Here is a 15,554-nt window from a genome sequence, read left to right as displayed (position 1 = left end):
AAGCATGCAAGAGCCCAGGACTACATAAACTGGACATAGCGGCACAAGCCTGTGATTCTAGCACTTGGACAAAGTAAAGCAGGAAGTTTTAGACTTAGAAGCCAACCTAGTACACAATAGTGACAAGCCAGCCCAGGTTACACAGTGAGACCCTGTCTCAAAACAAAACCAAGCAAAACAGCAATCTGCATGTATGTATCTCTGGAAAAAAGGTCTGGCAAATCACTGAGCATTCTTACAATAAATTATACGCAATACTTAAATCTAATGCATATGCAATCAAAGTCAAGAATCACAACCACCACAAAATTATGGCATATTGTAATTTCCTATGTGTAGACAAAAAAGTCTTCTCCAATATTTCTACACTTTCACAACTTACTTGTAATGAATGATAGGGAATTTTCTCAATAAAACATACAATGAAAATACACACATTTATAATAAATGTTCTTTTACCTTAGTTGTATTTGCTTCCGTTTCTGCAATTCTTGGTTTCTGAGTTCTTCCAAGCGTCTGAGTTCTTCTTGACGTCTCATTAGATCTATAAATTAATGACTACATATTAGTATTTTTAACCTTCCTTTTCTGTGTTTTCATATCCAAAAGTGAAGTCTCTATTACTGGTACATACAAGAGAAATATTGGTTCTACTGCTTTGTTTTGGTTTCAAGGATTTGTTTTTATTTTGCACGACTATTTTGCCTGCATGTATATGTGTGCATCATGGCTGGTATCGAAAGAAATCAGAAGAAGGCATTAGACGCCTTGGACTTGGAGTTACAGACAGCTGTAGGTATTGGGAGTTGAAACTGGGTCCTCCAAAGAGTAGCCAATGCTCTTAACTGATGAAACAGCTCTCCAGTCACCTCTTTTGATTTTTAATCTTTTTAATTTTTTTGTGGGTTTTTTTGAGATAGGGTCAACCCTAGACCAGTGGCTCACAACCTATAAGTCATGACCCCTTTGGAGATCAAAGGTCCTTTCACAGGGGTCACCTAAGACCATTGGAAAACACAGATATTTACATTGTGATTCATAACAGTAGCAAAACTAGCTTTGAAATAGCAACAAAAGAAATCTTATGGTTGGAGGCCACCACAACATATTAGGAACTATGAGAGGGTTGGTTGAAGCATTAGGAAGGTTGAGAACCACTGCTCTAGACCAAACTGGAATTTACTATGTAGCCCAAGGTAGTTTCAGATTCACTGCAATCCCCTTTCTTATCTTCAAAAGTACCAAGTTCATACATACACATGAGCAATCACGTCTGTCTGTTTTGAGACAATGTTTTGCTACATTATATATAGTCTTCGATGACCTCAAACTTGGGATCCTCCCGACTCCCTGCCCAGAGTTCCATGACTGATTACAGGCAAGCAGATATCATGTGCAGCTTCTATGTCACTTTAAAGAAATCAGTAGAGGATGAGCATCAGGCATCACATCTACTTTTTATTCTATGTGTATGAGCGCTTGCTTCTGCGTGCGTGTCGAATGATTGTCATGGACTCACTTTGTAGATCAGGCCTGCCTCCACCTCCTAAAGCGCTGTGAGCCACCACACCCAGCTGCTTAACAACTTCTTGAGGAGACTTAAGAATTGTCTCCTACATTAACAATCAAAAACAGATGGAAACCAAGCTCAGTTTGTAGTTCTAACCTCTCAAAAGGCTGTGGCAAAAAAAAACACCCCCCCCCCAAAAAAAATCCACACACAAAAAGACCTGAGCCCAGAAACTGGAGCACAGAATACAGTCAGCCTGGACAACAGAGACTCTAAGGACAAAGTAAAGTCCTGCATTTTGCCCTAACAGAAATTAGAATTTACCAAAAGGACTTAGAGGTGACTCAGCAATGATTTCCACTTTTCCTTTGGTGGCGGGGAAGGGTGTTTGAGACAGGGTCTCGAAAAGTCCAGACCAAAACTTGAACTCACTATATATAGCTAAGGATAGCCTTAAGCTGACCCTCTAGACTCCATGACAAATGCTGGGAGTACAGGCATACAGCACCACATAGTAGTCAACAGGCACAGGCACAGTGGTACCCAAATATACTTTTAACACTTGAATGAAGAATCAAGAGTTCAAATTTATCCTCCACACCAGGTGCAGTGGCGCACACCTTTAATCCCAGCACTTGGGAGGCGGAGGCAGGCGGATCTCTGTGAGTTCGAGGACAGCCTGGTCTACAGAGTGAGTCCAGGACAACCGAAGTCACACAGAGAAACCCTGTCTCAAAAAACACATTTATTCTCCACTATATAGTCAAGTTTAAGATATGCCTGGGCTATATAAAACCTCACCCCATCTCAAAATAAATGGATGGATGGATGGATAATTTAAAAAGCCATAAATGTTTTTTAAAACTAAAACAAAAATTAAAGAAAACAAAAACCAAAAAAAACAGAAGGGGAGTATAGTGATATACTTAATTCTTTGTCATCCTCAGCTATGTAGCTAGAAGTTCAATGTCAGCTTGAGTTACAGGACAAGGCTAGAAACATGGATCAGCATTTAAGAGCCCAGGCTGCTGTTCTATAAGCTCTGCGCTCAATTTCCAGCACCCACAAAGCAGCTAGCAGCTACCTGGAACTCCAGACCTAAGGGAGTTATCTGACACCTCTAGCCTCTGATAACACTGTATACATGTGGCTCATAGACAAACATTCAGGCAAACCCTCAAAAAACATAAAATAAAAATAAATAATTCAAATACAATCTATAATAAATAAACAACAAACCTGCAAAGAACAGAAAAGAGAAATGTGAGTAAAGAAATGAATATAAGAAAGAAAGCCGCCGAGCGTGGTGGCGCACGCCTTTAATCCCAGCACTCGGGAGGCAGAGGCAGGCGGATCGCTGTGAGTTCGAGGACAGTCTGGTCTACAAAGCGAGTCCAGGACAGCCAAGGATACACAGAGAGACCCTGTCTCGAAAAATGAAAAACAAAAAACAGAAAAAGAAAGCAAGCCAGAACAAAGGAATAGAGAAGACAGATTTAAGCACCTCCTCCTAGTGTCAGTTATGTGGTTCCCAGATGACAGTAAATTATTCCTATGAAGACTGTTCTTGGGACTAGGAGTTAAGAGTACTGGCTGCTCTTCCAGAGAAGCCCAGGTTTGATTTCCAGCACCTAGGTCTCAGCACCATGGCAGCTCACTACCATCTGCCACTCCGATTCCAGGGGATCCAATGCCCTCTTCTGGCTTCTGAGGGCAACATGCACACATATTACAAAGACATATACTTGTAGGCAAAATACCCATGTTTTTAAAAAACTTTTATTTAAAGACTGCTCCTAGAAATTGAGTTAGCAGTCTCATGTTCTTGCCAGTTAACACAAATATACTCTTTCTGAATCCCCACACCCATCTAAACACATGAATGCTTTTCCTCTCTACCAGGTTAACAGTCTGGTGCTTCCTCTTCCCTCCCCTTACCTTGAGGTCTGCCAGGATTGTCTCTACCACTTAATAAACATAGTAACTCCATTTTGGTGCTCCTTTAAAGCATAGTAATAACCTTAAACGTCAGTACTTAACCAAATCTTTCCACCAAATAGAATGCTATGCTACTATGCTTTCCTTCTGGCCAATGGAATCATTATCTGTGTTACTAGCAAAAGTAAACATCCTTGAATTACCTCCAGGAAAACAAATATTTTAAAAAATATATAGCATTGGCCAGGCAGTGGTGGCACACACCTTTAATCCCAGCACTCGGGAGGCAGAGGCAGGTGGATCACTATGAGTTCGAGGCCAGCGTGGGCAAAGTGAGTCCAGGACAGCCAAGGCTACACAGAGAAACCCTGTTTGGGGAAGTGGGGGAGGGGGAACGGACGACTATAGTGTTTCTTGTAATCCAGGCTGTCCTGGAACCTGTAAACCAAGGATAACCTTGACCTTCTGACCCTCCTGCTTCCACCATCCAAGTCCTAGGAACATAGACACTCCCCAACCACTCCCACTTAGAACACAACCCTGGGCTTTGCGCATTGTAGGCATGTAATCTACCAACCGAACTACAAACGCAGCCTACTAACACTTTTTCTCCTTTACCTAGATGTGTATAAGTGTTCTGCCTCTATGTATGCCTGTGAACTATGTGCATTCAGCATACAAGGAGGCCAGAAAAGGCCGTCAGATGCCCTGGGATTGGATATTAAGACAGTTGTAAGCTGTCATTCATGAATCAAACCTGGATGCTCTAGAAGAACAACCAGCGCTTTTAACACCTGAGCCTCCAACTCCCTCATACTTTTTCAGGATGAAAAAGCATCATCAGAGCCGGGCGTGGTGGCACACACCTTTAATCCCAGCACTTGGGAAGCAGAGGCAGGCAGATCTCTGTGAGTTTGAAGCAAGCCTAGTCTACATAGCAAGTCCAGGACAGCCAAGAATATACACATATAAACCCTGTCTCGAAAAATTTAAAAAAAAAAAAAAAAAAAAGGAAGAGGAAGAAGAAAAGAAAAGAAAAAGGCATCATTAGTGGCTCACATCTGCAGTCCCAATATTCAAGATGAGAGGAGTCCAAGCAGAGCCGAAGTTACCAGGTAACAACCACAGAAAGCTTTCTCAGAAAAATTTTACCTAATAGATTGAATTAAAACTCTTGTTTCTGAACTCCTAATTAGCAAGTTATTACTAGTTCACAGCACTCAGAAGGCAGAGACAAGCAAATCTCTATAAGTTCAAGGCTGGCCTGGTCTACATACAAAGACTCTGTCACCAAAAACACAACTAACAACAAAGCACTAATACACACCAGTGTCACATCTCTTTACCTTGCCTCATTAACATTAACTGGTGCTCATGTCTAGCGGCTTCCATCTCTGCCTCCAGTTTCTCTTTGGCTTCTCTGATGTTTCTATCAACCTGTTCACGCTGCTGCTTTTCCATTTCATCAAGAGCCTTCCATCGAGATGCATATTCAAATTCAAATGTCCCAGGCTGAGCGAACCGTGGTGGCTGTTCTCTTTCCCTATATTAACATTAAAAACATACAAAAATGAATACTTGAGAGGCAAACAACAGCACAGAATAACAACTCTCACTTACTGAACATTTATAATATTTATGGCCTGCACAGTTAGGCATATACATTGTCTCATGGCAGTGTCATAAATGATTCTATAAACATGAATTTATGAAATTTCCCAAAAGTGCCCAACTAATAGGTAATGAAACCACGATATAAACTTACAAAATGCAATGCAATGCTCCAACCTATGCTATTACTACTGCCTCTCATAAGGATTTTCTGGTTTTCATTCAACTACTAAACCAATGAGCCTAATTAATAGTCTTAGAATCAGATTTTCTTAGTAATAAAAATGTTTTCTTATGTACCAAGTAGCTAGAATAAAGAGGTAAGAAACCAATTCAGTCTGCCTGTAGTTATGTATTTAACAATTGCGCCCTTATAAGAAACATTATCAGTCAACTGCTGCATCTCAAGTACGTAACACAATTCCTTTTATACCACATATGTTATATTTATGGCACAACTATGCATCCACATATTTTCAAAAGTCAAATAGTAAATGAGCAAGCAAATGGTTAAATGAAAAATAAAAACAGGCTGAGCTTGGTGGTACACATCTTTAATCCCAGCACTCAGGAAGCAGAGCCAGGAGGATCTTTGAATTGAAGGCCAGGCTGGTCTACAGAGTGTGTTCCTGGCCACAAGGAGCTAAAAAGTGAGACCATATCTCAAAAAATTAAATAAGTAAGAGCTATACCGCTGAAATTCAAACAAAATTGTCAATCATTCTCAGCTATGAATAGTTTGTTCAAAGTATTAACAGTAGCACAATTCTCACCTTATCTATAGAAATCTTAGCATTGGAATTTTCATTTCATTTGGGATTAAAGGGAAGATGAGTTGACCTAACAAAACTCCGACTGCTAATACAGAAAGTTACCACAGAACAAGAAGAGGTAGTTAACAAGAATCATAGCGTGGTGGCGTATGCCTTTAATCCCAGCACTTGGGAGGCAGAGGCAGGCGGATATTTGTGAGTTCGAGACCAGCCTGGTCTACAAAGCGAGTCCAGGACAGCCAAGGCTACACAGAGAAACCCTGTCTCAAAAAAATCAAAATCCAAAATCCACGCCAAAAAAAAAAAAAAGAAAAGAATCCTATAAAGAGACTCAGAATTTGGATCAGTAGAGAGAATAAGGATTGGGTCTGGGCAGAGGCAGGCAGATCTATGAGTTCAAGATCCCATCTCAAATTAAAAAAAAAAAAAGAGGAAATAATAATAGTCATGGTGGTATACAAATTTAATCCCAGATGCTCTGAAACAGAGACAGACAGATGTTTGTGAGTTTGAAGCTACCCTGGTCTACAAAGTGATTTCCAGCCCATCCAGGGCTACACAGTGAAATCTTGATTCAAAACATAATAAAACCAGACCATCACCACAAGAAAATTAAAAAGAAAGAGAAATGGCTCAGCCTTGCTGCTCTTGAGAGGACTAGAGTAAGTTGCTAGCACCCACGTCAGGCAGCTCATCAACTCAGCTTCTCCTGCAGCTCTAGAGGCTCTGGCGCCTGCACTGGCCTGCACTCATGTACACATACCCACAAGCAAATTCCAGGCGAGCCAGCCATGACTACACAGGGAGAGTTTCTTTAAAAAGAAAGACATGGGGGCTGGAAAGGTGGCCCAGAGCACTGGCTGCTCTTTCAAAGGTTCTGAGTTCAATTCCTAGAAGCCGCCATCTATAACGAGATCTGGTGCCCTCTTCTGGCGTGCAGGCACACATGAAGGCAGAACATTGTATACATAATAAAACTGTTTAAAAAAATTTTAAAGACAAAAGATAAATAAATAAATAAATGCAGAGGCTTTTCTAAGAAGATCAGCCTGCTTTACTCATGTACAAAAGAGGCCCAGGGTGGCTGAGAACAACTGCTGGTCTCGCAGAGGGGCTACTGGCTCTCGTAAGGCAGCTCACAACCTCCTGTAACTCCACCTCCAGGAGCTCAAATGTCTCTTCTGACATCTGTGGGCTCCTGCACGCATGGGGTGCACAAATATGCACCCAGGCACATACATATATAACTAAATAAATAGTTTGGTTTTTTTTTTTTTGGTTTTTCGAGACAGAGTTTCTCTGTGTAGTCTTGGCTGTCCTAGACTAGCTTTGTAGACCAGGCTGGCCTCGAACTCACAGAGATCCACCTGCCTCTGCCTCCCGAGTGCTGGGATTAAAGGTGTGGGCCATCACGCCAGGCAATAAATAGTTTTTAAAATAAAAATAGCATACCATATAGACTAAACCACTCTATCAACCAAATTATATTCTAATAGTACTTCCTGAAAAATGTAACATACCCTAGACAATACATATCTAAAATATATTAACCAAGTCTTACTTATGGTATTGTTGAGTTTTCTGCATTAGCTTCTCTGGTAAGCCATCTTCATCATCAAACTGCTCCATGGGTTCTACAATGACTGGACGAGGTGTTCTAGACAAAAGTATAAAGGCATTAATATTATTAATTTTAATAAATAATTTTATAACCACAATTAACATTCTTCTCTAAAATTTTATAATATAAATGTTTACTTGAAAAATGTCAGCCGGGTGTGGTGGCGCACGCCTTTAGTCCCAGCACTCAGGAGGCAGAGGCAGGTGGATCACTGTGAGTTCGAGGCCAGCTTGGTCTACAAAGTGAGTCCAGGACAGCCAAGGCTACACAGAGAAACCCTGTCTCCAAACTGGCCCCCCCTCCCGAAAAAAAAGAAAGTCAAGTTGGGGGGCTGGAGAGATGACTCACAGGTTAAAAGCACTGACTGTTCTTCCAGAGGTCCTGAGTTCAATTCCCAGAAACCACATGGTGGCTCACAACCCTCTATAATGTGATCTGATGCCCTCTTCTGGCATGCAGGTGTACATGCAGACAGAGCACTGTATACATAATAAATAAATCTTTAAAAAAAAAAAAAGAAGAAAAGAAAAGAAAGAAAGAAAAAGAAAAAGAAAAATGTCAAGTTGGCTGAGCAGTGGTGGTACACGGCTTTAATCCCAGCACTTGGGAGGCAGAGGCAGGCAGACCTCTCTGAGTTCGAGGCCAGCCTAATCTACAGAACAAGTTGCAGGACAACCTACACAGAGAAACCCTGTCTCAAAAAAACCAAAAAGAGAAAAATGTCCAGTTAAGCCAGGTGCAGTGGCGCAAGCCTGTAATCCCAGTACTCAGAGAGGCAGGTGGATCTCTGTGAGTTGAAGGCTGGCCTGGTCTACAAAGTGAGTTCTAGGACAGAGAAACTGTCTCAAAAAAACCAAAAAAGAAAAATGTCTAAGTGTCATACATATTCATAGATAAAAATTAAGCCAGGCACGGTGGCACACACCTATGGTCCCAGTACTGGGGAGGCAGAGACAGGAGGATCTGTGAATTTGAGGCCATCCTGGTCTATAGATAAAGTTCTGCGGCAGCCAGAGCTACATACTCTGCCACAAAATTAGCTAATTTTTATCATCTATATCAGAATAGGTAGGCACGTGTTGGTTAGTTATTTTGTCAACTTGACACAAGCTAGAGTCATCTAAGAGAGAATCTGTAGTGGTTTAAATAAGAAAAGCCCCCAGTCTCAGGCATTTGAATACTTGGCCCATGGCTGATAGTTTGGGGCAGATTAGGAGGTCTAGCCTTGCTAGAAGTAGGTCACTAGGGAGCTTTGAGAGTTTCAAAAACTTCCACAACTCCTAGCTTGCTCTCTCTGCCTGGTGGTGGTGGCACATGCCTTAAATTTTAGTAGTTGGGTGGCAGAGGCAGGGGGATCTTTGTGAATGCAAGGAAAGCATGATCTACAGAGTGAATTCCAGGACTGCCAGAGTTGTTACACAGAAAAAGTGACTCAAAAAATAAAAGCAAAACAAAACAAAAAAAGAAACAGAAAACTGAACAAACTAAGAGAGCAAGGAAGCAGCACTCCTCCATAACCTCTGCTTGGGTTCCTGTCCCCAGTTCCTGTCTAAACTCCTTTCCTGGCTTCTCCTCACAATGGACCACAACTATAAGCTGAAATAAACCTTTTCTCCCTAGTTGCTTTTGGTGACAGGTTTTTTTGGTTTGGTTTGGTTTGGTCTGAATTGCAGTAACAGAAAGTCAACAATACTTTTTACCTGTAGGAGCAGCACTGCAGTTGCTGAGGCAGGACAAGCCTTAGCTACACACAGAGCTCCTGATCTGCAAGCTGAGTGACACCTTGTCTCCCATAACAAAGGAGTAGGAGATTATGGGTTCAATCTCCAGCACACAAAGATCTTACCTAGCCCACATTTTATGTATATGGCCTCATGGTCTCAGTCCTACCACTTCAAACACCCGGATCTGCCTATTTCTCAGTCTTCCTGGGTGGAGCAGTATTGATAATACTCTTTCTTTAAAACTTCTATCTACAACAGAGGCTGGAGAAATGGTTCAGTGGTTAAGCGCACTGGCTGCTCTTTCAGAGAACTCAGATTCAATTCCCAGAACCCACAAGGGAGCTCAAAATCATCAATTCCAATCCCGGGAGGTCCAACACCATCTTCTGCCTCCTCAGGCATTGCACATACACACAAACACACACTTTTTAAAAACTTTTTAGAAATTGTACTATAGCTAATCCTCACACTTTCTGCAGTTCTCAATATTACTTAATAAATCCATGTTCCCTCTGTTCCCTCCGCCGCCCCCGCAAAAAAAAAAAAAAAAAAAAAAAAAAAAAAAGCTAAAGCGGAGCGTGGTGCTGCACATGTATTATTCTTGTGAGGTTCAAGGGAAGGAGAATGAGTTCATGTGCCCCTTGAGCTATATGGGGTGTTCTAGGCCAACCTGGGCAACATAAGGCCCCGGCCTTGTCTCAAATAAGACAACAAAAAGAACGATAAAGCCTAAAATGAGACATAAATCAGTCATGGGGGGAGGGGAAGTGTAGAAACCACAAGACACTCAAGGAACAAATGAGGGTTTGAAGAGAGACAGGAATGGTGCTGACAGACATGCCTAGAAACTCTTCTTACACTACCATGGTCTTAAGTAAAATGGAAGGGAGAGTTCATGAGAAGACTGAAGTAAGCAGAACAGATGATATAAATTAAAATGCTTTCTGCTATCAGCTCATCACCATGCAAGCAATACTAAAACTACCTTGCTTTCAGACTAGTGATACTTGAAGAAACACAAGCCAAGTTGTTGAATTTGAGGTATAGCCATAACTAGAAGAAATATACAAATGGCTTTTGCTCAGCCTATTATACGTAAGACTTTGGGTTCCGTCCCCCGAACTGAGTGCCTATAATCTCAGAACTCAGGAAGCAGAGCAGGAGCAGAGGGGGAGAAACCTAAGTTCAAAGTCATCTTAACCTACATGCCAAGTGGGTTACAGAAGAACCCATTTTAAAAAACGTGGAGGAGCTGGAAAGAGAGTCCAGGACAGCCAAGGGTACACAGAGAAATCCTGTCTCAAAAAAACATAAGTAAACAAACAAATTTCTACCTGGGAACTGTGTTGCATGCCTTTAATCTCAGCATTTGGGAGGCAGGAGCAGGCAAATCTCATGAGTTTGAGGCCAGCCTTGTCTACAGAACAAGTTCCAGGACAGTAAAGGTTACACAGAGAAACCTTGTGCCCCCGATCCACCCAAAAAAGATGTCTTGAGGGTTACTAGAATTCAGCCATAATCCCAGCACTAGAGACAATGAGGCAGAAGTTGTCTCAAGTCCATGTCAGCCTGGGCTGGAATGAGTTCCAGGGTGTAAGATCAACAAAAGTTGAAACATGCACATTGCTTCAATAATGAAAGGCCAAACCCATATGTCAAAGAAAATTTTGTATATTTTTTTGTATGTTTGAGTATCTTGCTTGCATATATGTGAGGACACTTTGTGTATGCCTGGTGCCCATGGAGTCAAGAAGATGATGCTGGACTCCCTGACTCCCTGACCTAAACGTAGTGATAGCTGTGAGCTGCCATGCACACGCTCAAGGGGCAAGTGCTTTCTTGGCTGCTGAGCCATCTCTCCAACCTGCTTCGAAAAAATTTTACGAGACTCAAGAAGGAAAATGTACTAAGCATCTTTCACAAAATGCCAAACTATTCAGAAATGACAAGGTGAACTATATGCAGCCAAAGGAAAGACAGAACAAAGTTAGTTCTGACATGTCAGATACAAGACACAAGCCAGTTGGTTCTCTGTGAATTAAAGGCCAGCCTGGTCTACATAGCAAATTCTAGGATAGCCAGAGTTACATAATGAGACTCTGTCAGGGAGGGAGGGAGAGAGGGAGGGAGGGAAGGAAAGAAACCTAACATGTTAGATACTATAACTTTAACCCTTTACCATGACTATGGGTCACTAGGTAACTGTTAACATTAGGGGAGAGAGCAGGACAACCTGGAACAGAACTTGACAAATACTAAATTTACAATTTTCCCTTTCCTCTCCCTTTGTCATGTTCCTGAACAGACACAGGAACATGAGCACACATCAGCCACAAGCCCCTTGGTTCCACCACATAACAGTAAGTGAGGACTACGGGTATCGTGCCCTTAAGGGACTGTCCCACTCATGTGGTGGGAGGCAGGCTGCCGTGCTGGCACCTGTGCGCCCGTCACGCTTCCCAATCCTTGCGGAAGCTTCCTTTGTCCACTATCTCACCTTTTTATTTTTTTAAACCTCAATTTCATTTTAGGTATTAACAAAAGTTTTTTTAAGTTCCATTTATAGGTACAGTTGCTAATTTAATTTAACAAATATGGGAATATGTAAAGAAAAATGACTGAAAAAACAAATTATGTAGTCAATCAATATTAAACCTGGAGTTACGGGGGAAAGAGAAATGGCTCAGTCAGTAAAGTGCTTAGCATCCAAACATGAGGATTTGGGCTCAATCCCCAGCATCCACATAAAGCAAGGACAACAGGCGCCTGTGACTCCAGTTACCTGGCTTTCACTGGCCAGCTAGTGTAGTCCATCATCTCAGTGGGTCTCAGGACCCAGTGAGACCTTGTCTCAAAAACAAGGTAGCTGGGGGCTGGAGAGAAGGCTCAGAGGTTAGGAGCACTGGCTGCCTGAGTTCAATTCCCAGCAACCACATGGTGGCTCACAACCATCCATAATGAGATCTGGTTCTCTCTTCTGACCTACAGGCACACATGCAGGCAGAACACTGTATAAATAATAAATAAATCTTAAAAAACAAAACACCAAGGTGGCCAACTCTGTGGAAGACAACATCGATCCCTAGCCTTCATTGATATTTACATAGTGACAGACACAGACACACGTGCACGTGTGCCAAGGGCAGGTGTGGGGGCGACCTGATTTTGTAAGACTTCCCCTACCCTATTTTCTCACCATGAATTGTTTGCTAGCAACTTGAAATATATTCTTATTGTGGAAAATAATGGAGGGCTCACTTTAAGTCATCAGGGTAAGGTGGCGAAGGATAGTGGACCTAGGACAGTGGCAGGCCAGTGCCAAGATGTGCCGCTAAGAAATTATGCCACCCAACAGATCTGATGTAGGTTTATTGGGGTTGGGGGGAAAAAAATCAAAGGTCATGTCAGAGTGAGGACATGAGAGAAAGATAAAGGCAGACAGACAGAGCGAACAAGACAGATAGGGAACGAGACAGTAAATGGGAGAGAAAGCAAACCCTTGGGAGACCTAACAAGACAGACAGGAGAAAGATGGGGGTGGGATGGGGAGGAGGTACACCCTGCACCTGCTGGGTGAGCTCTCTCTAGGTCGCTGAGGGCAGTCCAGTAGAAATGATTTGACTGCTAACATTAGGGAGCCCAAATATGACTCATGACTCAGCAGGTAAGTGCATTACTGTTCCTTCACAGGACTGTAGTTCAGGTCCCAACACCCAGCTGCTCAGGAACACCAGGAACTCCAGCTACTGCTGTTCTTTGAAGATCACTATTTAATGGCCAGACTTGGTGATGGATGCCTGTAACCCCAGCACTTGGGAGGCGGAGGCAAAGGCAGGTGGATCGTTGAGTTTGAGGCCAGCCTGGTCTACAGAGTGAGTTTCAAGACAGCCAAGGCTACACAGAGAAACCCTATCTCAAAAAAAAAAAAAATCCAAAATAAATAAATAAATAATAAATGAAACAAAACTTAAATTAGTAATACAAAAATAAAGTTTTAAAAACGCACACCAGAGGGTGAGGGTAGCTCAAGTAGAGAGCGTAGGTTCCATCCCCAGCACCACCCGTGCTTCCCACAGCACAAGCCACAGCTGGACATGGTGGCATATGGCTTCAACCCCTCTACTTAGGAGGCAAAGGCCCAGGTAGATCTTTGGGACTCAAGGCTAACCTGGTACACATATAGAATACGCAGAAAGACCCTACTTCAAAACAAAAATGCAAGTCACAGACTAAAAGAAATATTTACAATACAGAGGTGTGCTTAGATTATATAATTCAGGCAGAGTAAAAAAAAAAAAAAAAACAAAAACCCACTCAACTGAAAAAGTTACAAATTGGGCAAAAAATTCAGATATGAATATATATATAACACACAAAAAGATGTTAAAACTTAGTCATCAGGGAAAAAAAACTTGTAATCTAACCTGCAATAAAATAGATCAGCATAGTTAAATCCAGAAATAGGAAACTGATAGAACTACAGAACTGAAGTCTGTCATTCATTGTAGGAATCAGAAGCACACCGTTATAAAACAGTCTTGTTAGGTCATGAAACTGAACATTTAGCTGGGTGTGGTGATGCACGCCTTTAATCCCAGCACTCTGGAGATGGCTGTGAGTTCAAGGACAGGCTGGTCTACAAAGTTAGTCCAAGACAGCCAGGGCTACACACAGAGCAAACCCTGTCTCGAAAAACCAAAAACCAAAACAAACCAACAACAAAACAAACAAAAACAGAAACTATATCCTGAGACTCAGTATGACCACTAGAATGAATTCAAAGTCCACCTCGGATACATACAAAAACTGAAGCAAGGGGTGAGAGAGATGGCTCACAGTTAAGAGCACTGGCTGCCTTTCTAGATGTCCTGAGTTCAATTCCCAGCAACCACATGGTGGCTCACAACCATCTATAATGAGATCTGGTGCCCTCTTCTGGCATGCAGGCATTCATGCAGGCAAAGCACTGTATACTTAATAAATATATACATTTTAAGAAAAAAGAAAAAATTTTAGCTCAGCTGTGCATGGTAGCACAGGCCTGTAATCCCAGCACTCTGTGAGGCAGAGGCAGACGGATCTCTGAGTTTGAGGCCAGCCTGTCTCCATAGCCTAGAGCTAAATGTCGAGACCTTGTCTCTAAACAAACAAACAAGCAAACAACAGAATTCCAAACAGACAAATCCATATTTAACTGGAGAGAGGACAAGAGAAGTAAGACTTACGTAGTTAGCAAGAACGCCCCGTCACCACATCTCTCCAGAGCCTTTCGTGCAGGAGGCTTCGCTGCAAATTCCACAAAACCTTTTCCTGTAGCTCTACCACGATCATCCACAACCACAACAGCTTTCTCTACGGGACCAAACTGGGAAAATGCTTGCTCTAGCAGCTCATTGGAAACAACTGGAGAAAGGTTCTTGACTGTCAGGGCTGCTCCGTGTGTAGCAAAGCGAATTCGGAGAGGTCTGCTCTTCAGTATGGTGCCATCCAGCTCTGCTTTTGCAATTTCAGCCAGTGTTCTGGATTCCTTTATAGGAGGAAAAGTCGTTTTTAAAAGCCGAGTAACAAAAAATTACAATAGTGGTTTGGCTCTAAGGAGGAAACTAGGTAACACTGGGAAACAGATAATAAGGTCTCTTTAACTTTGGTATCACATGCTTTTACTATGTAACGGAAACAGATGTGGTGACACACACCTGTAAATCCCAGCACTCTGGGAGGCAGAGGCAGGTGGATCTCTGTGAGTTTGAGGCCAGCCTGGTCTACAAAGCGAGTCCAAGACAGCCAGCGCTATACAGAGAAACTATGTCTTGAAAAACAAAAACCAACAAAAAGACTTCTAGAGGAGGGCACTGGTAACAACTATAACCTCAACAACCTGTTTCAATTCCCAGCACTCACATGGCAGTTCACAACTGTAAGTAACTCTAGTTCCAGGGAGTCCAAAGCATGGTTCTGACACACATGCAGGCAAAACACCCATAAGCGTAAAAATAATAATTAAATGATATGTTTTCTAAGTAAATGTGTTTACATTTTAAATATGTACTAAATATTTAACAACTCTAAAAAGATTTCTCTGTCTCATTAGTACCTTGCATTTATTCTTATCTTCAAGCCACTTGTATATTTAAGTATCTGTCCTAAAAATATAACCAATCATAATCAATTTCTCTATATATTGAATCCACATCAAGGGGGCTGGAGACGACCCCAGAGGACCTGGGTTCAATTCCTAGGACCCACATGGCAGCTTACAACTGTAACTCCAGATCCTGTGGGTCTGACACCCTCACACAGACATACATGTAGGCAAAATACCAATGCACATTAAAAAATAATTTAAATCCACATCAAGAACAAAAAAATTGCCAGGT

The 15,554-nt window shown here is 42.0% G+C and overlaps 1 protein-coding gene across 2 annotated transcripts in view; it reads right to left on the bottom strand.

Annotated features, from left to right (window-relative positions):
- The window catches only part of PSPC1 (paraspeckle component 1), an 84,697-nt gene that overhangs the window by 63,410 nt on the left and 5,733 nt on the right, over window positions 1-15,554 (bottom strand). For both annotated transcript variants that reach the window (XR_014776391.1, XM_084767266.1), the window contains exons 2-5: window positions 14,403-14,704; window positions 7,394-7,489; window positions 4,795-4,991; window positions 460-544 (exon numbers count right to left, since the gene is read on the bottom strand). Coding sequence is in view for 1 of the 2 variants with exons in the window: in XM_084767266.1 (XP_084623392.1) it covers window positions 460-544; window positions 4,795-4,991; window positions 7,394-7,489; window positions 14,403-14,704 (680 nt within the window). In the remaining variant the exon portion in view is untranslated. The remainder of the gene's footprint in view (window positions 1-459; window positions 545-4,794; window positions 4,992-7,393; window positions 7,490-14,402; window positions 14,705-15,554) is intronic.

Source organism: Acomys minous (genome assembly GCF_964271855.1).
Source record: "Acomys minous genome assembly, chromosome: 18".
Classification (NCBI taxonomy): domain Eukaryota; kingdom Metazoa; phylum Chordata; class Mammalia; order Rodentia; family Muridae; genus Acomys; species Acomys minous.
This window is presented reverse-complemented; position numbering and strand designations above follow the sequence as displayed.